General features: G+C 35.3%; 1 protein-coding gene and 3 pseudogenes across 3 annotated transcripts in view; 2 read left to right on the forward strand and 2 right to left on the reverse strand.

Moving 5' to 3' along the window:
* Nucleotides 1-3,504: 3,504 nt before the first annotated feature.
* LOC105143250 (odorant receptor 13a-like) overlaps nucleotides 3,505-27,078 on the reverse strand; it is a 43,990-nt gene continuing 20,416 nt past the window's right edge. Inside the window, exons 2-9 of one of the 3 annotated variants that reach the window (XM_087410809.1) lie at nucleotides 13,989-14,108; nucleotides 9,033-9,150; nucleotides 8,683-8,833; nucleotides 8,492-8,608; nucleotides 8,324-8,414; nucleotides 7,922-8,058; nucleotides 7,731-7,863; nucleotides 3,505-7,658 (exon numbers count right to left, since the gene is read on the reverse strand). In XM_087410809.1, coding sequence (XP_087266935.1) covers nucleotides 7,608-7,658; nucleotides 7,731-7,863; nucleotides 7,922-8,058; nucleotides 8,324-8,414; nucleotides 8,492-8,608; nucleotides 8,683-8,833; nucleotides 9,033-9,150; nucleotides 13,989-14,108 — 918 coding nt within the window. In that variant the 3' untranslated portion in view covers nucleotides 3,505-7,607. Of the gene's footprint in view, nucleotides 7,659-7,730; nucleotides 7,864-7,921; nucleotides 8,059-8,323; nucleotides 8,415-8,491; nucleotides 8,609-8,682; nucleotides 8,945-9,032; nucleotides 9,151-13,988; nucleotides 14,109-27,078 lie in introns of all 3 variants that reach the window. The other 2 variants (XM_087410808.1, XM_087410807.1) reach the window with 2 other exon arrangements.
* Nucleotides 9,173-11,307, reverse strand: LOC147908377 (general transcription factor II-I repeat domain-containing protein 2B-like; annotated as a pseudogene).
* LOC147908378 (general transcription factor II-I repeat domain-containing protein 2B-like) lies at nucleotides 12,111-13,354 on the forward strand (annotated as a pseudogene).
* Nucleotides 24,647-26,396, forward strand: LOC147908379 (uncharacterized; annotated as a pseudogene).

A 27,078-nucleotide genomic window follows, 5' to 3' on the forward strand; every position in this document is an offset into this window, starting at 1 on the left:
TAAGAACTGACAAACTTTGGAAAGTTAGGAATAAAATACAAAAAAAAGTGTACATAATTTAAAAATAATTTATTATCCTAATTTATTATTACTAAAAAAAAGATTCCTCCAGTAAAGGCATGAAAAGCAACTTTGAAAGATGCTTACCAGTGAACCTGTTCCATCATTCAGTGGCCGTTGAATTGGCCTTTGAAAATAGTCTTTCTGCTGGAATAGAAATGGCAACTCTGGACAGATAATCTCGAGCTATCTGATATAAATAAGGATATACCTCTTTCAGAGTCTCCCAGATTTTGAGCGAGTTCGTATCGCGAGTAGCAAGAGGGCTGTTTAAATATAATCTTAATTCTTCAGAGTTGTCACTTAAATTATTCAACTCTTGCGAGCCGACGCTAGCCACCATAATGTCATGTAAACTTCAGGTTTTCAGGATCACTGACAATAACTAGGGTTGACGGCTCTGCTACCAATTTTGCTTCTGCCCTTTGCATCTCTAATTTTAGCTGTGAGTTTTGATACTGCTCTGACATGAGCGAGGAATTCACGAAAGTACATTTTCTTGAAGCGAGGGTTTTCATATGATTGCCAACGCAAATGTTTCTACATGTTTTCAGCTTGGCCAAAACGTAGATGAGAAAATTGTTACATCTTATCCCGTTGAATGAGATTCCAAACAGATATGATAATGAATATTCATTTAATTTTAAATATTGAACGATTCTCACATAATAATAGCAAACGTGCCAATTCGTACTTAATAACAATATTGATCTGTTTCATAAGATTGACCATTGGAATTATTTTACTAATAGAGATAGTTTTTCTGAGCTTAAGTCTCTTGTTGCATGTCAAATGATTTAAGGACATGATTCAATTCTTTCAGCTCCGATAGTTCGTTCTCACTGAGCATGTTCACGTTTCGGTACTTCAAAAGTAATGTTTCCACGATATCACTCAACTCAATGAATCGATTAATCATAGCAAATGTTGAATTCCAGCGAGTGGGTATTGTGTCAACTTAAGCAAAGTACTCTCTGTACGATCGTTTTGCAATTGGATCGCTTTAATGATCAGAGACGTTAACGTTGTGCTTAAAGAAGATTACTATTGATTTTACTTTACTGATAAAGTCACTGAGGTCAGGGATTGCCTCAATAACTTTTTCAATCACGATTCAACATATGTGCAAAATAATCTACATATTTGGCCAAATACATTTTTTGCTGCCGCGACAATATTAGCTGCATTGTCGGTGATATAATTTAAGTTTAACCTATATGTTTAACCTATGTAAAAGTAAAAGATATTTTATTAAATTTGAAATTTGGTTGCGCCTTATCGATTTATAAGAGAACGAATGAACATCGATTTATGAGAGAACGAAACAACATTAATGCAATAAAATCAAAATCTAGAGCAAGAGTGTCATACTTTGGCTTTGTTTATGTTCTATTCACACATTTTCTGTAATATTCTCGAGATGTACTGGATGTCGTGAGGTGCGTCCAGAGATGTGACGTCAATTGCTGTATCATTTCACATCCTGATAGGAAATGCACCGTGACGCTAAGATAGCTGTTGGTGGTATGCGTATCGATCCATATCGATCAGCAGTCAGATTAAACTTTTGAACTTTGGTAAACATATCCCGCATTTCGGGCACTAAGAACATCGCATTTGGCATCAAGTAGTCAAGTTTTTGTAAAAATCCTCCTGCTTGGTATTTTATAAAAAGACTGCTTTCTTTGAAAAATACTTGAATCCAGGCTTTTTGACAAAGTCAAGAGGTAGTCTTACAACTGTAAAGCTCAGATCAGAGCTTCATTTAGTGAATTTCCAGTCCACTTTCTGCAAAAAGAGAAATAAATTAAAATATGCTATTTCAATATAGCATATAGTTGTCAAAAATAATACATTTAAATAACACATTTAAGTATTTCACCTGAAAATGATTTAGCCTTCTCAAAGGTTTCTGACAATGTCAAGTTACGAATGTTAGATTTAACTGTCTTTGTATTCCTTATAGGAAGAGAGCTATTTGCAAGGGCAGTGCTAGTACTTCTAGTATTTGTATTACTGGTACAAATAAATTAGAAGGATTTAAGCTGTTATGGTCTGTATCTGTGCAATAAAAAGTACATTTAAAATAAATCGAATTAAATTCAAATGTGATGAGTCAATAATAACGCCATTATTAGATGTCTATCCTGTCGCCTGTGGACTCAGTGAACTGGGAATTCTGGATCATCATCACTTTTAGCACTGGACGCCAATGATACAGTTTACGCTTTTGATTTTCTCGCTGAAGGTTATGTTTCCTTTCTTGGTAATTCCATAAGTTCATTGTATTCCCGGAATCACTATTACGCCACAAGTCTTACAGCGTGCTATTGCCTTGTCTATTTTTATATAATATTTTCAAATTTCACTTGGAGGCATCGTCACGGACATATACGAGGGCAAGTCAATAAGTTTTTAAAAAAACATAGTAAAACACATTTTTTTTATCGATTCATTTTTATTTCTCAACATAGTCTCCTTTCAGCTCGATGTACCAATGATTCTCTAACTTTTTCAAGCCGTCCGAATAATATAATTTGTCCAACTCTTCAAAATAAGCCTTTGTTTGATGAGCTACTCTCTGATGGTGAATCTCTTTTTTCCGAATCATTTCTTCAGTGTTTCTTTAGAAACAGGAAATAGTCGCAGGGGGCTAAATCTGGCAAATATGCTGGATGGGGAAGCAATTCGTAGCGGAATTCGTTGAATTTGGCTATCAGTGCCAGACACGTGCATTATCTTGATGGAAGAGCACTTTCTTCTTCGCCAAATGGGGAAGACGTTTTTTTCTTTAAAATGTTATTGAAATAGTCCAATAAGGTTGCGTAGTAATCGCCATTGATCGTTTACTTCGACGGAAGGTAATCGATATGAATTATATGCCGCGTGCATTCCAAAAAATGGTCATCACCTTTCCGGCCGACTTCACGGTCTTCGCCTTTTTCGGAGCTGGTTCACTTGATGAAGTCCATTGTTTTGACTGTTCCTTCGTCTGGGTGTGAAGTAATATCCATGTTTCATCGACAGTAATGAATCGACGCAGAAATTCATCTGGATTACGTTGAAATATCTCCAAACATTATTTTGAAATCGTCACACGGTCGCGCTTATGGTCCATAGTGATCAAACGCGGCACCCACCTTGCCGATAGCTTTTTCATACCCAATTGTTTGTGCAAAATTGAAATCACTGTGTTATGTAATATGCCTATGCCTCGCGCACTTACTCGTCGATCATTCAAAACAATATCGTGGACTTTATCAATGATTTCTGGTAGCAGCCTCAATTGAACGTCCCGAACGAGGTGCATCACATGTAGATGTACGACCACGTTTAAATTCATTCACCCAATTGTATACAGTCACAAACGCTGGTGCAGATGTGAACGTTATCCAACTTTTATTTCTTTCGGTGTTAAACCTTTTATGTTTGACTGCATGAAACTTGTTTTTTTCCATTTTGCAAAAAATACAAAGGTTGTTCACTTTAATCGTCTACAGAAATGAAACCACGCAATGAATTCTGCTCAAAATTTGACAGTAATTAGCTGAAAGATGCTACTTGTCAAAAATGTGACATTGCGAGTGCCCTCTGACAGATTTTCTAAGAACTTATTGACTTGCCCTCGTAAATTTACTTGCAAACTAACGTATACGAAAAACATTTGCGTTACGAAATTCGAACTTCCCTCCTTGATTTAAGGAATATCTGCATTGCAGACACTGACACTTCGACACCGGGCTTGGTGAAAAACAAGTGATAGGAATAAAATTTACTTCCATTTTTCGTTTTTCACCAATCAACGCTCTGCGTTAGTGTCAGCATGATGTCTGCATGAGCAATTTCTCTAATGCGCATGCGCGGCTTGATTAGGCTCGGCGTTCTACAATAGAAATTTGAATGAGTGCATTCAGTACTACAAATGCTCAGTGAGAGCTCAGTGAGTGATCATAATATTAAATGCACCCATTGTGGATCAAGATTGAGATTTATGCTTAAAAGATCAATCTCCTGACTAATCGGCCAAGCAAAGATCGATTAAAATATCGATAAATCGGGGTGAAATATCGATTCACATCCAAATCGTATGAGATCGCCTATCTCTATCGTAAGCTACTTTTTAGCGGTAGATTTGGATGACGATGGTTACGAGCTCGGTCTGACGGACTTTGACATACTTATACTCTAGTCAATGTAAATTCAACAAACAACAAGTTTTACTATGGCAACGAGGAAATTGTCATTCTTGAAGAATTGTACGAACTGCATGATATCTAGTGGTATCTGAAGCGTGAAATTTTACGTTCTCACGATGCGAAGGACAAAGAGAATGAAGATTTCGCTGATTATTTGCGCCAACAACAATATGATGAGATCAAATGCGCCTATCGGATAAATTTTGCAAAACCTTACAACATTGGCTCGCAGCTGGGATTTTTATCGAATCGCATGCTAGAACCGCGACAGTGGCATGAATCGCACATGCCGATAAATATGATCTACGTATACATCATCGTATCGAGTGCAACGTGACTGTGAGTGCGTGCACACGATACACGAATTTTCGCCGCGCGTGCCACCAGGACATAAGATATCGGAAAGGCTGACGCAGATCTTTCGATCGTTGTATGGAGCATTACGGATCTGATGATTCACGTAGTGGACCAAGATGGTCGATTGCTTGATTTTCGCGGAGAAGAGATCACAGTTAGGTTGCATGTGTGGCGGTGCTAACGTGAGATTTTTATGTTGGACGAACAGCCGAAAGAGACGAGAAATACACCTTTTACTGGAAAGACTGCATTTGGAAAAAAATTCACTGCGTCCAACATTGCATTCTTAAAGTCGTTGGTTCAGTGTACGAAATGGCTGATATCCTAAATACAGAGTGCATCACCAAAATCAGGACAAATTTCAATTTAAATTTTCCGCTATATTATGTCTCCGTCAGAGGTTATTGTTGGCGTCTGAGAAAGCCTGATGCTTCTAATAAACAGTCATATTCTCAGAATGGTCGCGATGTTGAAACCAAATGCGGAGTATAATCGAAGAGCGATCATCGAAGGTCTTTGCGCTGGGCGCTCAGCAACGGAAATAATTCGTTCTTTGGATATCCGAGATCAACCATTTATGATATTATGGCAAAATATACGGCTTTAGAACAATCCAACGAAGGTTCCAGTATGCCAGCGAGGAAAAGTCACTTGAAAGAACGCACCGCGAGGATCCCCGCAGTCGTTGAAAGACTTCAAACGCTGATTTGATGACCCGGAGGGCAATCGTTGCGAAAATTAGTATCGATTGTTGATGTAAGCGTGCCAACAATACGTCGAATTGCCGAGAAGGACTTTGATATAAATCGTACACATTAAAGATACGACAGATGCTCTCTGAGGCTGCCAGGACAAGCCGAGTTATTTGTCTCGGCTCCCATTCTGGCCTCCCAACAGCCCAGATTTAAATCCCTTGGACTACTACGTATGGAGCGTAGTTGAAAGGGTCACAAACAAGTCTTGACATCCCAATGTGACTTACTTAAAGACTATTGAGACAGCATTCGTCGGCATGGACAGCGTTACATTACAACATGCGTGCAAACGCTTCAGACCGAGAATAGTGGCCGTCATTCAAGATAATGGGGGATATATTGAATAATTGTACTCTAAAGGGATCCCCTAAGTTCCATGTAAAAGGATTTTTTGTAATATTTAATTTTTCATTAAAAACATTTTGTTTAAGAAATTGTTTGTAAAAAAAATTGTTCAATTTGTTCGAATTTTAGTGACGCACCCTAAATTACCAGTGGCTGCCGACAGCTCGTAGACTGATTTCTATTGTGATCCCCGGATCATTTTCCATGGATACACGCACGAATCCGCGCCGGTGTCAATTAAAAAATTCATTTTTGTCTCCGCATCCATGACAAAAAAACGATGTCTTTTCAGACCCAAATGGCCTGTCGCTATCAACGACCAGTCGCCGCGTTTCCTTGCGTCGCCGAGGAGGGTGTTTCGTATCTATGTGCGTCCGGTCCGAACCATCAATGATATCAGTAAAATCCGTTGGTTGCATGACCATGGCTCTGCGACCGTGATTTCGCACGCGAACGTTCTTGACATCAACCGCCGCTGTTATCTTTGCTCGTCGATCGCTTTAATTGATTTCTGAATAGCAATTGTTCTGTCATTCCCTGTTGCACATTCATTAACTGCGCCAAGCGGAACTCTAATTTTGCTTTAGCGGAGGCATCGTCATTCGTAAATTGTGAGATCTGTTGCGTAGGAACTCGCGCGGCTTCCGCGACATAAAAGGTCGGCGCCCGAGTTGCATCCACAATTGCATCGGTGATCTGCCAACTGTTCGATCGTGTCCGTGGTGCGCGTCACCTAATGCGGCAATCGACTTAGCCAAACGGTCCGCATCATCAATTACATTTCCGGCAAATCCATGAAGGTGCCGCAAAAATTGTGATTGTTTCCTGTCACCAATTTCCTCATGCTCGAAAAGTCTACGCGTTTTATGTTCCGTAATTCTACACCGAGAGAATTTAAGTGTTTGCGATATGGTGAATTTTTGTTTTAGTGAGCCTTTTATTATTTTACAATAAATAGTTTTTGCTCCCCTCCCCCAACAAATTTATCTTTTAATAATTTTAATACATTTTAGATTGTTATTAAAGTTAGTTTTTATATTATAGTTTCCGTTAGTAGGAGGTGGCTTACTGAAATGAATTAGTTTGTAAAAAAGTTTTTTGTAATTACAACATCATATTGTCTCTGAGGATGGCTCAAAAGTGAGCCGAAATATGTAAGCGGATTAATTATTATTAAAATTGTTTTGTTAATCATATTGGCCTGCACAAGCATTACTGTGCTTGACTTCTATTATCCTGTTATATCCAACCATTCCGTAAAAAGTATTTAGGTGTTTTAAAAGGCCTCTGCTCAATCGCATCTCATTGTCGCGATGTATTGTATGTTGCGTATCTATGTATGTATGTGTTACGTGTCTGTGTTTTAACAGCTGATTCCTTTGTTTGAGCGGCTATTTATAGTTCTATCGAAATTTTTAATACTCGGCCGAATTCGTATTTCAATGTGGAATTGTGACAACGCAATCGTCACAATTCAGACGCTTTAGGATCAATGAGTGTGATTTATATTTTATATTGCGAAATGTTATTGGTAAGCGATCCTTATATATTCTGTTATGAAAACAATAGATAGTTTTTCCTAAATTATTAAATCTTACAATTATATTTTACTAACATTCATACTCTTCTTTCATTTACATAAAACATTTTGGAGATGTGAATATTTTTTTATAATATGATGCAAGTTTTGTTTGATTTCTCAAGTACTAATACTATAAATACACAAAGAGAATAACAAAAATTCACACTATAATAAGTTACAATATTACTGTAAATAATACTCACACGCAAATGAGTAACAAACTTGCTTTGATGTTACATAAGATCGATTATGGTTTTACGGATAAATTAGATGCAGAAATAATACAATATTTGGGCATGGACTATTGCTTAATTATTCCAAGGACGAAAGTACAGTAAAATATGATATTGAAGTTTGGACAATCTTAAAACATAAATTAAATTATTAAATAAATTGCTATTTTACGATAATTACAATGTATATTGTAATCTTTACCATAGTGAAGTTTTCCATTGAGAAAATGTATATTTTGCTAGCGCTTAAGAAAATAGGTTGAAAACTCTTTCGCATGATGAACAGAAACATCTTTTGTGATTTGAGAGGTGTTTCATACCAAAAACTGTTATAACTGCAATGTTTCAATGAATTAAATTCCAATAAAATTATTACATAATTATTTGTCTTACATTTTATCACGGGTTTGAAGACTGTGATCTATCAGCTTTTGCCCCTCGAAACTGAGGCAGAACAGATGAATTAATTGACCAATGACATACATCATATACCTTATTAATTCTAAAATACCGGCTTGCTGTTGCGTGACCTACAATACGAAAAATATATTTTTTAATTCATCGCCCTCTTTTACAATTTAAAAGAAAATACATAATTATATCTGCAGATTCTATTAGGTGTTGGAATTAATTCGTAGCGTTTTACAAGAGATGGGAAGTACTTTCATTAATGTATTTTTTAATGCTCATGTGAAATAAATAACATTCTTTCATTAAAAAACGCTACGAATTAATTCCAACACCTAATAAATGGAAAACACATTGGATAGAATCTTGAAATGAATAAACACGTACTTGTAACAATGTAATGCTGATCATTATTGTATTTAGCACTAGTTGTATAGTAAGAGTTAATGAAAACGTCTCTCCGATCAATTGGGCAAACCTATGACAAAAAGTGAGGAATATGATAATAATAAAAATCGAAATTTCTCTTTTTATTTATATTGACAGATTATTCACTTTAAAGCCTTTCGGTGCGTATACACGGAGAATGTAATTTGTTTACAGTACATGTCACTTGTGCGAGAATGTAACATTTTCATAGTATTGTTATATATTAATCGTTCAAACCGAAATCTGCAAATATAATTGCAATGATATATGCGTATGGTGTCAATTTTGCTAAATAGATCTATATATGTTGTTTTTACCCTACTAAAGTGAAAATACTGCAGATGTGTTCAATGTAAGTTAAGAGCATACAATCGTGGGAGAGTATCACAGTCACAGCAATTTCCCAAGCCATAACAGCATGTGAAAAAATATAGAAGAAATATTTTCTTTCATCAACGAAGTAATATCCTGGATATATCGGCAATATAGGGCGAGATTCATTGAGAGGTAAAACGACATCCAACACTTGCGGTACGAGAGATAGGGATATAAATGTATACATGCCAAAATAATAATACACTACACATAGATGAAGCGTTAGCTAAATTGTAAACAAATGTATTAAAGAAATGAGTATGAAAATGAAAGTGGCATAATTAATTCTTACGTGAGTATCCCAAAGAATATCGCCTGCTGTTCTTGGCATATCTCTCCATAATTTCATATTCTTCTGGTGTTTCTAATTCGTTCCAATCAACGAATAACTGATCAATGAGGACTTTTATCTACGGCCATCGGTTAATAATACCCTTTACTTCATAATTTAATACAGGGCTCGGCAAGATTTGCATTTCTCAGCTGATTTTCGACTCGGCTCCGCCTCCCGCTCTTTCCCTCATCACTCACCTCGCGCACAGTCCAAATGCCGCTCGGCGCTTAGGAGCGTATAACATATAGACATGAGGTGCACTCAATTTGGGCGCTCACGCTATAAACTTTATTCTATCTTTTTTTTTCGCTCATTATATAATTAAGACAAAATGAAGCAACGTGTAAGCGCTCAAAACAAATACATCCAATGAATTTTCAATAGTTTTTCATGTCATCCTTAAGATACTATTGTTGACGCGGTTTTTTTTTAGTAGTATCCCCAGTAGACCTAGTCCACTGATAAAAATGATGAATTGTACGATACGTAATTAAACACAAACGAAGTGAAATGAAAAATACTTATTCTGATTTTCGGAATATTTTATTGGCGAGATCGGTATCATCGATTTGTATATCACACATAGAGAGTCGTATAAGACGAGGCAAAGAATCATCGCTCAAGGAAAAACGTCTCTCATTTTTTATAAGTTTCATTTTTGAAAAGGATGTCTCACATAAATATGTAGATTCAAACATGGAATGAATTCGAAGTCCGAAATCACGAAGCTTGGGGTATGATAATTCTATTCAACATTTTGTAAAAATCGGCACCAATTTCTTTAATCGTTTTAAGTGAAATATCGTTCTGCAAATCACATAATTCATCTTGCAAGTCAATATGTTGTCTTTCAATTGGCCTTGCAAGGAGATTTTCGAAAAGAATTAATTCAGTTCTGAGTTTCTCGAAACAAGTAAACCGTGTATCGAATTCGTCTATAAGAGAATCTAGAAAATGAATATATTCTTTGAAATTACAGTTATTGTCATGTTCTTCGAGAAGAATTCGGCAAGAAGGAAAAAAATGAAAAATATTATCATTTAAATTTTAATAACTGCAATTTTTTTCGGAAAGAATCAACGTGACTAACTAATTGAGAAATATTTTGATCCATCTTTTGCAACTCTAAATTAAGTTGATTACTTATATCAGTAATAAAAGAGAGTTCAGTAAGAAAAGTGACATCTTCCAAAAGAGATATATATGTAAAATTTTGAGTCATTTCTTTCAGGAAAAGGAGAACGTCTTTTCTTATTGCAAGAAAAAAACTTCTAAACATTTCGCAGCACTAAGCCAACGAACTGAACAATGAAATGGGACATCTGTGTAAACAGCTTTATGTACAGCAAGAAATAATTTAAAATAAATAATTCTAAGGAACGTGGTTTATAAATCAAACATATAAAAAAAAGCATAAAACCACAGCACTGGATGTTGTTTGTGAAATTTAATTATTTATTACATTAATAAAAAAATTTTTAGACGTTTCGGCCACAATCTGTAAAATCATTTTGTCTGTAAAACAGGTAATGATTCAATCCTCATAAAATTGACTAGAAGTTATTAATGATAGCTTAATTTTTAAATTAGAATTTGGAAATTCTTGTTCTACATAATTTGCAACATAATAATTGGCACTATATTGTTGTACAATGCACCTTAACAAGATGAAAGAACACGTTTATAGATACTTACTAGGTGGGGTGAAAAGTAACCTCCTTGGGAATGAAAAAAATTTTTTTCTTATGCAGAATCTCGCCCAAAATATGGCGTGTTCGCTCAGTACTAATCTTTGTAGCATCTGCTAGCTCGCGCACCTTCACTTTCCGGTCAGCCAACACCATTTCATGTATTTTTTTGACATTTTCCTCGGTAACCGCATCGGAGGGCCTGCCGCTGCGGACTTCATCGGTAGTAGAGTTGCGGCTACCACGAAACTCTCGAAACCAATATTTGACGGTGTAATCTGACGGAGTATTAGCCACATAATATTTATCCAACTTTTCTTTTGTTTCCTTCGCCGTTTTGCCTCTCAAAAAATAATGTTTTATGAGAGAACGAAAATCGTTTTCGCAAACACGTCAACAACAATCAGCTCTCAAAACAAAACTAAGGGCAGTATCGCACTGCCACTTGGCATGTCTGCCTAAATATGAACGGACTACAAGGCACCATAAACTTTTTTGCAGTAGTGGCGCATTCTGGCGGTCAAGGAGGTTACTTTTCACCCCATCTAGTATATTATACGACAGCTGAATTCAATGTCAGATATATGTAAATTCTACGTTTTACTAATATTTGTAATTTTACTGAAGATTGTGGCCAAAACATCAAAAGACATCTTTTTTTCTTTCTTCTTCTGGAAAATCCCTGCAAGCCTCTTATGCTGTTTCTTTGTTTATAGCACAAAATTCGAAGCCATTCACCGAAGACGTTTTTTATCAAAAATTGTATTATTGAAGTAGTAAAAGCTTTTTTAGCAATTCCTTAACTGTGGAGGAAACAATGAACATTTCCTTTAGCAAAAACTGTAACATCAAGAAAAGAATTGCTGATATCAATGATTCCATAAGAAATAAATTACAAAATCTTCTAAAATCGTGTAAATATTTTTCTTTGTACTCAGATAGTACTGATGTTCGACATGAGTTAACTTAATATTTTTACTCAAATTGAATTCAGCTGTCGTATAAATATGTATAAACGTGTTCTTTCATCTTGTTAAGGTGCATCGTGCAACAAATAGCGCCAATTATCATGTTGCAAGTTATGTAGAACAAGAATTTCCAAATTCTAATTTAAAAATTAAACTATTATTAATAACTTCTAGTCAATTTTATGAGGATTGAATCATTATCTATTTTATAGACAAAATGATTTTACAGATTGTGGCCGAAATGTCTAAAGATTTTTTTATTAATGTAATGAATAATTAAATTTCACAAACAACATCCAGTGCTGTGGTTTCATGCTTCTTTTTTTTTATATGTTTGATTTATAAACCACGTTCATTAGAATTATTTATTTTAAATATTTCTTGCTGAACATAAAGCTGTTTACACAGATGTCCCACTTCATTGTTCAGTTCGTTGGCTTAGTGCTGCAAAATGTTTAGAAGTTTTTTTTTTGCAATAAGAAAAGACGTTCTCCTTTTTCTGAAAGAAATAATTCAAAATTTCACGTATATATCTCTTTTGGAAGATGTCACTTTTCTTATTGAATTCGCTTTTATTACTGATATAAGTAATCAACTTAATTTAAAGTTGCAAAAGATAGACCAAAATATTTCTCAATTAGTTAGTCACGTTGATTCTTTTCCAAAAAAATTGTAGTTATTAAAACTTCACTTAAATGATAATATTTTTCATTTTTTTCCTTCTTGCCGAATTCTTCTCGAAGAACATGACAATAACTGTAATTTCAAAGAATATATTCATTTTCTAGATTCTCTTATAGATGAATTCGATACACGGTTTACTTGCTTCGAGAAACTGAATTAATTCTTTTCGAAAATCCCCTTGCAACGCCAATTGAAGGACAGCACATTGACTTGCAAGATGAATTATGTGATTTGCAGAACGATATTTCACTTAAAACGGTTAAAGAAACTGGTGCCGATTTTTACAAAATGTTGATAGAATCATCATACCCCAAGCTTCGTGATTTCGGACTTCGAATTCATTCCATGTTCGGATCTACATATTTATGTAAGACATCCTTTTCAAAAATGAAGCTTATAAAAAATTAGAGACGTTCTTCCTTGAGCGATGATTCTTTGCCTCGTCTTATACGATCCACTACATGTGATATGCAAATCAACGAATCTGATCTCGCCAATAAAAGATTTCGAAAATCAGTATAAGTATATTTCATTTCTCTTTGTTTGTATTTAATTACATGATTATACAATTCATCATTTTTATCAGTGGACTAGACCTACTGGGGTTACCATTTAAAAAAAACGCGTCAACAATAGTACTTCAAGGGTGACGTGGAAAACTATTGAAAATTCATTGGATGTATTCGCTTTGAGCGCTTACACGTTGCTTCATTTTGTCTTAATTATAATATATAATGAGCGGAAAAAAAAAGATAAAATGAAGTTTATAAGGTTTATAAGGAGCGAGTGCACCTCATGTCTATATTTTATACGCTCCTGAGGGCCGAGCGGCATTTAGACTGCGCGCGAGGTGAGTGATGAGGAGAATAGTGGGAAGCGGAGCAGAGTCGAAAATCGGTCGAGAAGTGCAAATCTTACCGAGTCCTGATCTAATATTTGCTCTAACGATAGAACACAAATACATATACAAGATGTATATATATATATATATATATATATATATAAATATAGTGTTTGGTAAAAAGAAATCCTCTATTATTTTACAATTGTCGCAATAGTTAACAGGATAGGACTGCCCAGCGCGGTGAGACGCGCGTTCACCGTTGCTAGGTAATGTCTAGCGACGGTAAACGCGCGCCTCACCGCGCTGGGCAGTCCTGTCATACGCTTGCATTTGGCGGTGGTCTGGGTGAATTTAGCTATTTTCATAAGTTAATAACTCATTAACTATTGCGACAATAGAATAATGATAGAGGACTTTTCTTCTCAGTTTAATCTATTCTGCCCCTGTGCGAAAGACTTATCACTAATTTCTAATCACCCTGTATGTGCAACATTATGATTTAAAATATGGTGTTCTGTTTAATATGATATATTGTATGAATGCTATAAGAAATAAATGGCTGCGTTCAGCAGACCCAACAGTTGAGTAAGTGCTCATTGCTATTGATGTATTTTTCTAGACGTAAATTTCTGATTGGGTGACCTAAGAATAAGATAAAAGAATACACTAATAACAGCGAGTGCTCATTTAATTGTTGAGTTCCTTGAATGCATCCAATAATTTTACGTACTTTACATCGGTTAAAATAACACGTATACAACTTCACCAGTGTTATAGTTGTCAACATATAGGACGACAGAGTTTGAAAGATGCATTGTAAATTTCCGTCACATATAACGAATTTAGCTGTCTAGAAATTAAAATATTACAGCTGTTTCAACTCTCACTTTTATTGAGAATTAAACAATAAGAATCTTACTGAACCGTACATTTCCGAATCGAAAATTCACCAATAAGAAATAAATGTAGTAGCCATAATAAGCTAGATCTTTAATGTTTAAGTATAATTTAATCTGAATACTACATATATTATATACTGTGTGTTTCATTTTAATTGCAAATATCTCAGAAACTAAAAGAGATACAAGAAAAAGTTTTACATAAAAGTTATAGGTTTCTTGGGAAAAAAAAGATAGAAATAACGAATTTTGGATAAGGAGCATTATCAAAGTCAGAACAAGATCAACATGAATTTTTTAAATGGAACTCCCCTCCATTTTTTATTGCATATTCTTGTAGCAAATCTCGAAAGCTTTCTAAAATACTATTAGGTGTTGGAATTAATTCGTAGCGTTTTTTAATGAAAGAATGTTATTTATTTCACATGAGCATTAAAAAATACATTAATGAAAATACTTCCCATCACTTGTAAAACGCTACGAATTAATTCCAACACCTAATATAATAAAATATTTTTTCATCAAATACTTTTCGGGTTGTAAGGCTTGAAAGTTACAGTATCGCCGGCATTAGCATTACACAAGGTGTCTGACCGATGGCTAAAATACTATCTTGAATGTTGTTCAGGATCATGTCTTGAATAACATTTGTTAAGATCAAGGTCACATTGGAGATTCCTCTTATTTTCATTTTTGCACTGAAAATTTATTTTTATGTAAAAATGAAAATAAAAGAAACAATCTCTAGTGACCTTGATCTTAACGAATGTTATTTCTTCTTGTACCTCTCTAGTTTTCGCCCGGAGCGATTAAAATGAGAAAGACACGTATATACATGCATATATATCATATTTGTAGTCATTCGAACTGCGTATCGAATTGGTTTTATGAAATATAAATACAATTAAACTACTGTAGTAACGTCAATATATTTAAATTAAATTTGACAAGTAATATTTAATAATTTGATGCTCAATCAGGCATTTTATTAGAAAGATGATAATATGCTGAAAAATTGTAAATAAATTTATTGCAAAAAATATTACTTCGAAGTCGAACCAGAATCTCTTATATTCCGTACAAGCATCTTAATTGCAATACACCATTTTAGATTTCAAATACATAGTAGATATATGAAATTTGAAATGTTGCTATATAAGCAGATATAATATGTATGAATTACATACCAGATACATATTTAATACCGGTAAATGTTCATCTATAGATACGTAATTTACTTACATATCAGATATAAAATTTGCAATGTTATAGCTATATATTATTAGCAATACGTATAAATCATGTATCAGATACGTATTTAATATCGAAGAATTTCCGTGCTATAATAGATATACAATTTACATTACATATCAAATACATATAATGACAATATATATTCTTTCCGTATTAAATATTATATATTAAAAAATATATTATTGGGAGTACAAATTAGTTCGGTTAATTTTCTAAAAGCTGGCTCCGGCTGTTGTGAATGGTTCATACATGACAACTGATTTTGGCGTTTTCAGAAAGGTTAGACATCTGCTAATAATATTCAGTTTATATCGCTTTGAGTTTCATACAAAAACCTTGATTTTTACTGTGTTTGAAATGTCGAATTTTGTGTTAACGAAGCAGCATTTGCGGGAGGTTCTAATTTTTTGCTTTAATTGGAAGAAAAGTGTAGTTGAAGCCCACCGAATGCTTGTTGAAGTTTATGGTGACACTGCTCCAACTGATAAATCATGTAGGGAATGGTTTCGACGTTTCAAGAATGGAGATTTCAGCCTTGAAGATAAGCCTCGCTCTGGACAGCCAAAAAAATTCGAAGACAAAGAATTAGAGGCATTACTCGAAGAAGATCAGAGTCAAACGCAAGAGAAGCTTGCAGAATCATTGGGAGTAACTCAACAAGCCGTTTCTGCACAATTGAGAGCCATGGGAATAATTGAAAAACAAGGAAATTGGGTGCCTTATGAACTGAAACCGAGAGACGTTGAAAGGCGATTTTTCACTTGCGAACAGCTGATTCAAAGACAACAAAGAAAAGGTTTTTTGCATCGGATTGTGACTGGAGATGAGAAGTGGATATTCTACGACAACCCCAAGAAGAAAAAATACTACGCTAAGCCCGGTCAATCGTTGCCATCGACCTCAACATCAACACCAAAGCCGAACATTCATGGTTCAAAGATCATGCTCTGTATCTGGTGGGACCAAAAGGGTGTTGTTATTATGAGCTGCTGAAACCTGGCGATTCCATTAAAGATGATCGGTATCGGTATAGGTGTAACACAGGCCAAAAGCTTAAAGTAAGAAGAAGAAGAAGAAGAAGAGGAAGAGAAAGAGGAGGAGGAAGAGAAAGAGGAGGAGGAAGAGGAAGAGGAGGAGGAGGAGGAGGAAGAAGACATATATGTACGTTACTTCCAAACCCTTGAAAATTTAATCAAGGAGACAATGAGGGAGATTGGAGAGGGTATGAAAGGACGGTTAGACTCAATCTCACAGGTATACGCACGGAGGCGAACGAGTCGTACGCACCTTTTCAGTCCCGGAATATGGGTCAATGTTCGAAGGGACGCTATGACACTTGTTCCGCTAGACAGTGCGAACGTCAGTCCTACTTTTTTGGGTCAAGGAATTTAATCCTTTTGACCCGAGACTGGACCTCGTGCGATCTCAGGTATTCGAGGGAAGTGAATGCGAAAGATGATGTTAATAAAAGACAGGGGAATACCTTAAGTTTTATTAATACATTAATTAATAAAATGAAATTTTACATTTATTAATAAAATGAAAAATAATAATAAAACAAAGGATATTTTTATATATTATAAACTTCTCTTACATAAAAAATATATATTATATTATAGTTTATGGATGTATGTGTGTGTATATGTGTGTGTGTATGTGTGTGTGAAAAGGAGAAAGGGTTAGCGGGTATGGAATGCGAGGAAAGTGTTGCAGGAGCATATCGGGATGAGGTGCTTGTAAAGGACGGTGTAAGATGGGATTTCTGGAGATGTATACAGTGATTAATCTGATAACCTTCGTAGGAGGAGAATGGAAAGAACCGGAACATCCGATCCCAGTCGATCGACTCGGGATTCAGTTGAAATGGGAGGAACGGGAGTTGATCCAAAGGAGGAGGGAGTGGGAATCCTTCTTCGTGAGAAGGAGAGGGAGGGAATCGTTCCTCGAAAGGAGGAGGGGAATAACCGAGAATTTCCTGGATAGCAGGAGGAGAGGTGAGATCCAACGGTTGTGTTGAATAGAAGATCTCGACGAATTGTTCGCCAGTCGATTGTGGTGGCGCGATTGTAGATGGCCCTGGAAAATTCCCTGGGAAAATGGTTCCGTCTACTCCTCCGGACATAAGGGATTTGTCCGCATTTCCTGATGGTACGCACTACGAACCGAAGGGTTAAATTTGACGTGTGTTCGTTGGAAACGCGTGTAAATGTATTCATGCACAATGAATGTGTTTTTCCATGCAGGGAAACGCGGGGGTGGACTGGAAATGGTTGCGACTTATTATTAGCTGGCCCAAGATATCGTATGTTCTAGGCGAGTGGCCAAGGAGATCCGTCGTCAACGAAGAGCGTCCGAAGGGCAGTCGCCGTGGCGTATGGCTGGTAATTCTAGTTGCGATTTGCTCACAAGTTCGCACTCGAATCGGATCGCGAACTAGCGTGATTCCAGCGCGGGTTCCAGTAATTTCCGGACTGCCCGAGACAATGAGTTAACTTGTAACTGAGCGCGAACTTCACTGACGTGGACCGGGTGATTAAAAATTTCGTACTGACGCTCTGCGCTTCCGCGGGACTTCTATTTATATCCCAAAAAAAGGGCATTATGCCCTTTGTCTAGGATACAAAAGTTAGTTGCAATTTTACGTGAGATTTACGATTTTTATAGCGTCCTATCGTTGTTAATCTAGAGTACACCGTTAGAGTAGTTTCGAGAAGAAAAGAAGTGATTTACGGTTTTCCTTAAAGAGCCAAGATTGCTCCGAGACGAATGACGAATTCTGTTATTCTCGCGGAAAATACGGCTAGGTAAACAATGGTTACCGTGCACAACTAGGTTTGCGTGCAGGGCTATCATTGTCAGTTGCGAGTCTGATCTTAGATAACGCTCCTGTGGGAAGTTATCCTTTGCGTTTTATGATTTTTTAAGTGCGACGTGGCGCCTGTTTTTCTAAGATGAAATTGTTAGTCAGTCTCGGATGACAAAGTCTAGATTTTTACTATTGCGACTTCGATGCATTTATAATGTCTTTTGCAATCTTGTCTCTTTTCGGGCCTGCATTAAGGTTGTTATTCGTTCCGGGTTGATTGGCATTTACTAGTTTTCGCGGAGCCTGTCCGGTCCCTCTTTTCAATTCTGTCAGACTGTTATCAGAAGGATCCGCTCGAGACGCCAACCATAGTCGCGACGTGGAGCCGAAGAAAAGAATCGTGGTGTCAGTAGGACGTAACATAAATGTAAATAATTAAGTTAAAGTAATAAAAATGTTTTTATACTAATATTTTTAAAATATTAAGTTTTAACATTTAGAAATAAATATTTTAGTGACATAGAGCATTTTTATTACTTTATATTTCATGTTTTTGAAACTAAATTAAATAAGAAGTTTGATGTGTATACATATACATATATGTAACAATAAATATTTTTAACATTATTTATTATAAAAATTAAATCTTATATACATATATTTTATATATAACCTTGTGGAAATTGAATTTCAGTTGAATTGCTTGAAAATTTGATTGTAGATTTTGTCGTTCTGATAAAAAGTCTCCATAGGCATGATCTCCTGTAATGAACCGTTTGATCTTTACGAGACGTCATTTTTCGAAACAGGCTAATACTATAATTTCTTATTTTCAACGAGTACTGTGCATTCCTACGTCATTATATGCACTTTCTATATTTTTAAGTAAAAAGGATAATATTATAAGAATAATATTGACCTAATTGTTTCTCACAAATCGGGATGCTTTTGATTATTATGAGTCCTCTCGCTTCTCACAAATCGAGATCCTTTCGATAATTATGAGTTTATTACAAGATTTAATAGAAAAATGAATTTTTATTATTAAAAAAGTATAATTGTCTTACAAAAAAAATATTTAACTAATAAAAACTAATAGTATGGGTACTTATGAAAACAACTGTTGTAAAAAGTAATTTTAAAAAGAATTGTTTGTAAGAGTAGTTGTGAAAACAATTGATTTAAAGAGTAGCTCTGAAAAAAATTAATAGGTTGCAGAAGATAAAGCACGATCTCGGGATGCGCACAAAGATTCGCTGCGTACAAGCCGGATGTTTGTTGAAATGAAAGCAATATCACGGTATACTTGTATACAGTAGCGCAATCCTTCTGATTTTATGTTGTCCAAAATGGAGTGCGCATGCGCGAAATAAATAAGTTGCCTAGTAACGCCATCTAAACTTTTATCTCACTTCTTTCTTTTTCTGTTCTCTTTCAGGTTCTTTTCCATTTAAATGTTCCTTTTGCGGTTTAAATATCTCTATGATATTCTCTTTGGAAAGATAAAATTTGGAAGGAATTAGTGTTATTGTCATTTGATTAAGCTGTGTCAGTTTGAGAAAACTCCGAATACATAATTTGTGACTAAAAAGTAAAAATAGTGCAAAAGAGAAAAAAATGAAAATAGTACAAGTGATAAAAAATAAAAAAGTGAAAATAGTACAAAAGTAATAAAAGTGAAAAAATTAAGTGAAACGAAGAATGAGAATCTCCTTAGGAGAATTAATCTATACAACTATTGTATAAATTTTTTATTCTTTTGGAAGCACTTTTGATCTTAGTTTTGTTTCAGATATTGCTATATAGGAGAGTTTTAACCGCAAGAGAAAATTAAACAAGAAGAATGAATGAAAGGAAACAGCCAAACTGTACAGTACCATTGTGCGTTCAGAATTGTAATGTAGAACAACGATATTTTTTTAGATTTCCAAAAGAACATGACAGATAATATTTTATAATTATTACTTTATGATATGTAAATTATATTTTTATTGATTTTACTATGTGCAGTCGTATATATATATATATATATATGCACAATATATCCAACCCTTTAGTAAACTACGCGCGCGCGTGTGTGTGCGTGTGTGTATTGTGACGTGATGTTTTCCGTCCGTCACAAGGGTCGCATGGCCTGACCGAACAGTGCAGTATAGCGTCCTGGGTCCTCTCACATTTAGGGGGCGGACGCACCTGCGCTTTTCCCGCGTCATCGTTTGCATACCTTACGCGTTCCGCGCTGTCGTTTTCGTTTTCCCGTTTCTGTGTGTTCCCGTACCGAGGGTTACAGAGGCCAGCAATTCCCGTGACCTTGGTGGAGTGACGCCACCTCACCGAAGAGAAGAGGAGGAAGAACGACCAGAATTGGGAGTCAAGAGACGACCGCTGATGACAGACCCGCCGGGGGCGCACGACACCTGACCCCGGGTCGCACGCAGATGATATCCTTCCTGCATTGTTACGCCCTTTTGATTATCGCAAAGCATTTTTTTTATCGCACCCTCTTCCAGGCGCAAAGCGGATCGAGAGCCGGTACGGCATGACGGGGAAGGCCACTCTACATCCCAAAGACGGCGAGAATCTCGGATAGGCGCCTCGAGGCGGCCTGAAAAAGACTCCCGCGATCTCTCAAATTTCGCGCGCCAGGACATGAAACGGGCATGACGCCGTTTCCGCGATTAGCGGAGCCGCGGGGCTACGCGCCAATCAGGCGCGATAAGGCCCCCTCGCGGGGATAACGAGCCCTACGTGCGCCCGGGAGGATTAGCGCCCGACACTTGAGCTGTGGCCCGCTTGGAGAGAGCGCGCGAGAGGACGCAGGACGTCAGCGGATTGAGAGCCTTCCAAGGTCAATTAGGACGAGCACCTGCGAGGGAGTCACGGTGAGACAAGCGTCACCCCTGTAAAGTCGCCGGTTTCAGCGTCCGGGAGGCAACTTGTCGGATTTCTATCGGGCGTATCATAGTGAGTGCACGTGACATTACCGTGCATCAGAATTTCGCGGGATTCGCGTACACGTGTCACCTCCCGGAACGGCCCTTATCGTCGAGATAACTCTAAGGCGTCCGCCAAGGCTACAGCCTCGTCACTCGTTGTCGGTTTCTTTTTATCGCGGATGTTGCGTCGAAGTTCCATGACGTAGTATTGTCGCGTATCGTGTCGTCTCGAGCGTCTGTAATGTAAGATTTGCATGTTTATTCGGTCCTCTGTGTCATAGCCATTAAAGTCAATTTATAATAGCAATTGATAATTGTGCGTATTCCATCGTATCGAGACTGCGTAGTGTCGAATTTGCATGTATTCGAGCCTTCTCTGCATCTGAGCGGCGCGAGGTTCCGCAAACGCGCACGAGGTCACGCCGTGTCCACGCTACAAGCTGCCGAATTCCTTACCATTTGCGAGGCGATGAAGTATGGTTCGTATAATTCGCAAGAGTATTTCCGTGTGGCGTGAGCTGTGTCGTGTCGCGAGAATTTAACAAAGTTGATATGCCTAGCGTAAAATCGCGGGGACTATGTAAATCAGTTATTGCGCTCAAGTAGAGTTTATCGTCTCGATTGTATGTCTCGCCAGATGTGAATGAGAGTTGAAGACTCACTTAATATATTTGTTACTTTTGTTATTGTTAATTCGTGTGTACTTTATTCTTGCCCCTATTCGCTCCTCCAAACGATCTACTATCCTCGACCGTGAACCGCCCCCTCTGCCATTTCCGAGACTGAGCTACCGATTGAGAGCCCGTCGACATTCGCAGCTCATTAAAGATGGAATAAAAAAAATCGCGTAATTTCTAGAAAGAGTGGCACGCTCGCTCGTGCCTGGCGCCCAATTATTGGTGATTATATGCCGCTTTTAAGAGCGGGAAGACGCATTTCGGTCACGTTTCGTTTAACGCCACCCATCATCCTATCGCCTACGAGAACCTTAGCTGTGAGTGCGACGAAGTTGCGCCACGCTCGTGAGTGCGGTTGCAGTATACAGAGGATTGCAGTAAAAGGTTGGAGCTAAAACTCAAAAGAACATGCTTATCAAAATTGCCATTTGTGCCATTTACATTTACAAAAAAAATGGTACAATATTAACAAAATTAGAACTCGTCTTCAGCCAGATGCTGTACTTACTTTATTTAGACTACATTTTAAACAAGAGTAAGTTTTTATTTTCAATAATTAATCATTTTTTTAATAATTTAGTTTAATGGAATTAGGTTTCATTACATTGAGTAATACAGTCAACAATTAAACTGTACAGTCAGCAACTAAAAGATTGCAACACTTTTTGATAAATTTCGGAATGCAGCCTGCTTACCAAACGATTGGTTTTTATTTATGGATCTATAAGTAAGAATCAATCGCTCAGTGAATAAGTTCCACTTCGAAATCCATTGAAAAAAGTGAAAATCTTTTAGTTGCTTACTGTACATATAAAATAATACATATAAAATAGTATATAATAGTTTTGCAACAATATAATTGCTTTTATACAGGGTGTTTCACCAAAATCCGGATAAATTTCAATTTAAATTTTCTGTTATATTGTGTCTCCGCCAGAGGTTGTTGTTGGCATCCGAGAAAGCCTGATGCTTCTAATAAATACTAATATTCTCAAAATGGTCACGATGTTGAAACAAGTGTGGAGTATAATCAAAGAGTCGCGATCATCGAAAATCTTTGCGCTGGGCGTTCAACAACGGAAACAATTCGGTTCTTTGGATATCCAAAATCAACTGTTTATGACGTTGTGGCAAAATATACGGCTTTAGAACAACGAAGGTTCCAGTATGCCAGCGAGGAAGAGTCACTCGAAAGAACGCACCGCGAGAACCCGTTGAAAGGGCTCAAGCGCTGATTTCGGATGACCCCCAGAACAATCGTTGCGAAAATTAGCATCGATTGTTGGTGTAAGCAAGCGTCGAATTGCCGAAGAGGACCTTCGATACAAATAGTACACATTAAAGATACGACAGATGCTCTCTGAGTCTGCCAGGACAAGCCGAGTTGCTCGCTGCAATTTGTTATTGTGTTCTTTGAAAAACGAAGCATCAAGACGAATCAAGTTCTTTTCTGATGAAAAAATTTTTACTGTTGATGCTAAAATTAACCAGAGGAATGACCGATAGTTCACCTACAACCTCGAGGATGTCTCTGATGTTGCCAGAACGAAATTTCCGGCTAATGTTCACGTGCTAGGTGTTATGTCCAGTGAGGATGATGTCATGTTACTTTTTTTAAAAAAGAAGAAACTATCACAAAAGAAGTGTATTTTCGCGTTCTAATGGATATAGTGAAGCCATGGATGGAAACTGTGGCGTCCGGAAGGCCATATGTTTTTCAGCAGAACGGTGCACCGGCTCATACGAGTCATTTGATTCAAAATTGGCTCTCAGATAACGTCGATATGTTTTGATCCAAGGAATTCTAGCCTCCCAACAGCCCAGATTTAAATCTCTTGGACTACTATTACGTATGGAGCGTAGTTGAAAAGGTCACGAACAAGTCTCGGCATCCCAATGTGAACGTCATTAAGGATCGCTATTGAGGCAGCATTCGTCGACATGGACAGAGCTACATACAGCGTGCGTGCGCACGCTTCAGACCGAGAATAGAGGTCGTCATTCAAGCTAATGAGGGATATATCGAATAATTGTGCTCTACAGGGATCTCCCAAATGCTATGTAAAAGAATTTTTTGTAATATTTAATTTTTCATTAAAAACATTTTGTTTAAAAAAAAAGAAATTGTTTGATTTGTCCGCACCCGGATTTTGGACGCACCCAGTAATGGTATATGTATAATCACTCAAATAATATATAGTATCTGATAATAGTTGTTAATTATATTTATTATTAAAACAATTTATAAATACAGAAAATAATTAAAATCTTTTTTCAGAAATGTAATAATGAATGAAAAAAGAAAAGAAGATGCATTCGCAGGAAAAATGGATCGGTATATATATATTTAAACTGAAATATTTTATATTTTTTCATATAATGATATTCTATACAATTGATATATATTTTTTTATTGCAAAAATACATGTACAGAGATGTATATGTATTTCGCAACTAATGTTCAAGTGGTTCCAAGTGGATTCAAATGTAAGGAAAGACTAAGTAATTTATATTAATGAAAAATATTTTTTTAATTTTTAATGGAAAATATTTTTTAATAAAAAAATTTTTTTTATTTTCAGCAATGCCGAAAGAATTATTTTCAGAAATAATTTTTCCAATCACTGTCATCCATGACATAGAAACTGAAAAAGTTAAACCGTAAGTTTTTATTCAGTAAATTATAGTAAAGCATATATTTTTATTTTCTCATTTTTAATAATAAAATTTTCTTACAACATTTAATTATTACTAGAATGTGTAATTTAAAAATTAATATATATTTCTCTTTTTTAACTTTATTTTTTATTTAATATTATTTGAATTGTTTATGTTTCTTGTTAGTAGAATTTATTAGATGGCTTATCATATTCAAAAATAATTTTTTTCATCATAAACTTAATGAATTCGTATCATATTACAAAAGTCCGGGAGTCAACAATATTAAATCATCGGATGATAGCGCAAGAAAGAAAAAAATGCATTTGAAAATCAAGAGATTATAGGCACAAAATAAAACGCTACGTTCAACGACTTCATTTGGAAAAATAAAAAACTAAGAAGATAAAAATTAAAAAAGATAACAAATATAATCGTTTCAAAGAATTCGGCCGTAAATTATTGCCCAAAAATTTTAGTAGAATACTAATGGTACAAGTTGACGCACACTTTAAAAGTAGACGTGGCAGATGATTTGATCCCGAATTTAAAAAATTTACTTTATGTTTGTATTTTTTAAGTCCACGAACTTATCGAGAATTGCAAAACTCTATTGCATTGCCTTCTGTATGTTCTTTAAATTTATTTACAAAAGGATGGAATATTGTATACCGGGTATAAATAATAAAATTTTTGAAGCAATGAAATTAAAATTAAATCCTTTACCATTAACAGAACGTCATTGCGTATTATCTGCAGATGAAATGAGTTTAAAAAGGCACTTGTTTTATAATACATCAAGAGATGAAATTATTAGATTCGAGGACACTGATAATAAAAAATTATCTATACTTGCAAAAAGTACTTTGATTATAATGGCACGTAGTATTGCAGGTAAATGGAAACTTCGTTTGTTTTTGTAGAGACTACGTGCCGTAGCAATATACAATATTAAAAAATCTTTTATATGACATTATAATTAAGTTACGAAATTGTGGTGCTATGGTGCATGCATTAATTACAGATGAGTTCTATACGTAACTTTATACAGTTATCTCATAATTTAGGAATCTCGCCACAAAATTCTACTTTTTTAACAATAAAAGTTAACAATAAAAGGGTAGTTTACATTTTTGATATTCCACACTTAATAAAAGCAATTCGCTATAATTGAATGAAATACAATTTTAAAATTAATAATATACGTAAAATAGCTTCTTTTTAGGATCACATTGTACGATTTTATAAACGAGACAACACGCAATGGATAAAAGCAGTTCCTAAATTATCAATGAATCATATTGAGCCAAATATTTTTTCAAAAATGAAAGTAAAGTATGCTGTATAAATATTCAGTAATCATGTAGCTACAGGAATGTGTACACAAATGTCTTCCGGTTTTCTTCCAACTGAAGCAATTGGAACTTATAGATTTAATAGATCATTTTGATAAATTATTTGATATTTTAAATTCATCAAGTCTAAATAATTGTAAAGAATATGGAAAAGCTTTTACCGGAAACAAATGCAATTTTTAGAAGAAATGTTATATTTCATAAAGTCTATTAAAGTCGTAAATCAAAATATGTAAAAGTGAAATGCTTTGATGGCTGGCAGATAACAATCAATGGTATCATTCAGCTCTGGACAATATTAAGGGGATGCTGGAGCGAAGGCCGAACTTGATCAAGGTCGATATTACAGGTTTTCATTTCCAATGTATAAGCTGCTTACGCCCTCTGAAGTTAATATGATCATGCAGGAAATTCGATTGATTAATTATCGATATTTTTATTCCGTTTCCTACATTACCATCTTAATAGGGACGTGTATTAGGATCGGTCCCACAATGTAAGATTTATTTTGGAAAATTTTCCAATTTTAGAATTGAAAAAAAAATAAACATAATTGAAGTTAATCTTATATTTGTAGAATCGGACCTTAGAAATTTAGTTGCATTATATACATATTTAGTTGTATTATATACACATGCAATGTAGGCCGTGTTCTAATATATATCACCAGTACTAAAAGTCTGTAATATATATAAAATACAGATTTTTAATTAATAGATACATCGATACGAAACCGTAATAGCACTTTTTTCTTACATCCAATGCCATTTTAGGTTACGATAATATATTATCATAAATGAATATCATTATATATATAGATATTCATGCAGATATTCTCTATGTCCATTTTTGCAATATTAAAATTTTATATTATAATGTGTATAATGATATATAAAATGTAATTCTAACGTTGTATATAAAAAGACATTCATGAATACGAATTATAATTACATTTTATATGTATTATAATATATGTGTATATACACAATAACACAAAAAATATTATTGACATATTAGTGAAGACATAAACATGTTAGTGAATTAATGCAATATTAAAATTATATTTTGTACATTATTGTGTATATGTACATTATAATACATATAAAATATAATTATAATTTATATTCACTAATAATGTTTTGTTATATGTTACAACAATGTTAGAATTATCACAGTATAATGTACATACAATTTTCTATATTAGATATATAGTCGACATATTAGTAATGTATAAG

Source organism: Acromyrmex echinatior, chromosome 10 (genome assembly GCF_024713525.1).
Source record: "Acromyrmex echinatior isolate Ae372 chromosome 10, ASM2471352v2, whole genome shotgun sequence".
Taxonomy (NCBI): Eukaryota; Metazoa; Arthropoda; class Insecta; order Hymenoptera; family Formicidae; genus Acromyrmex; species Acromyrmex echinatior.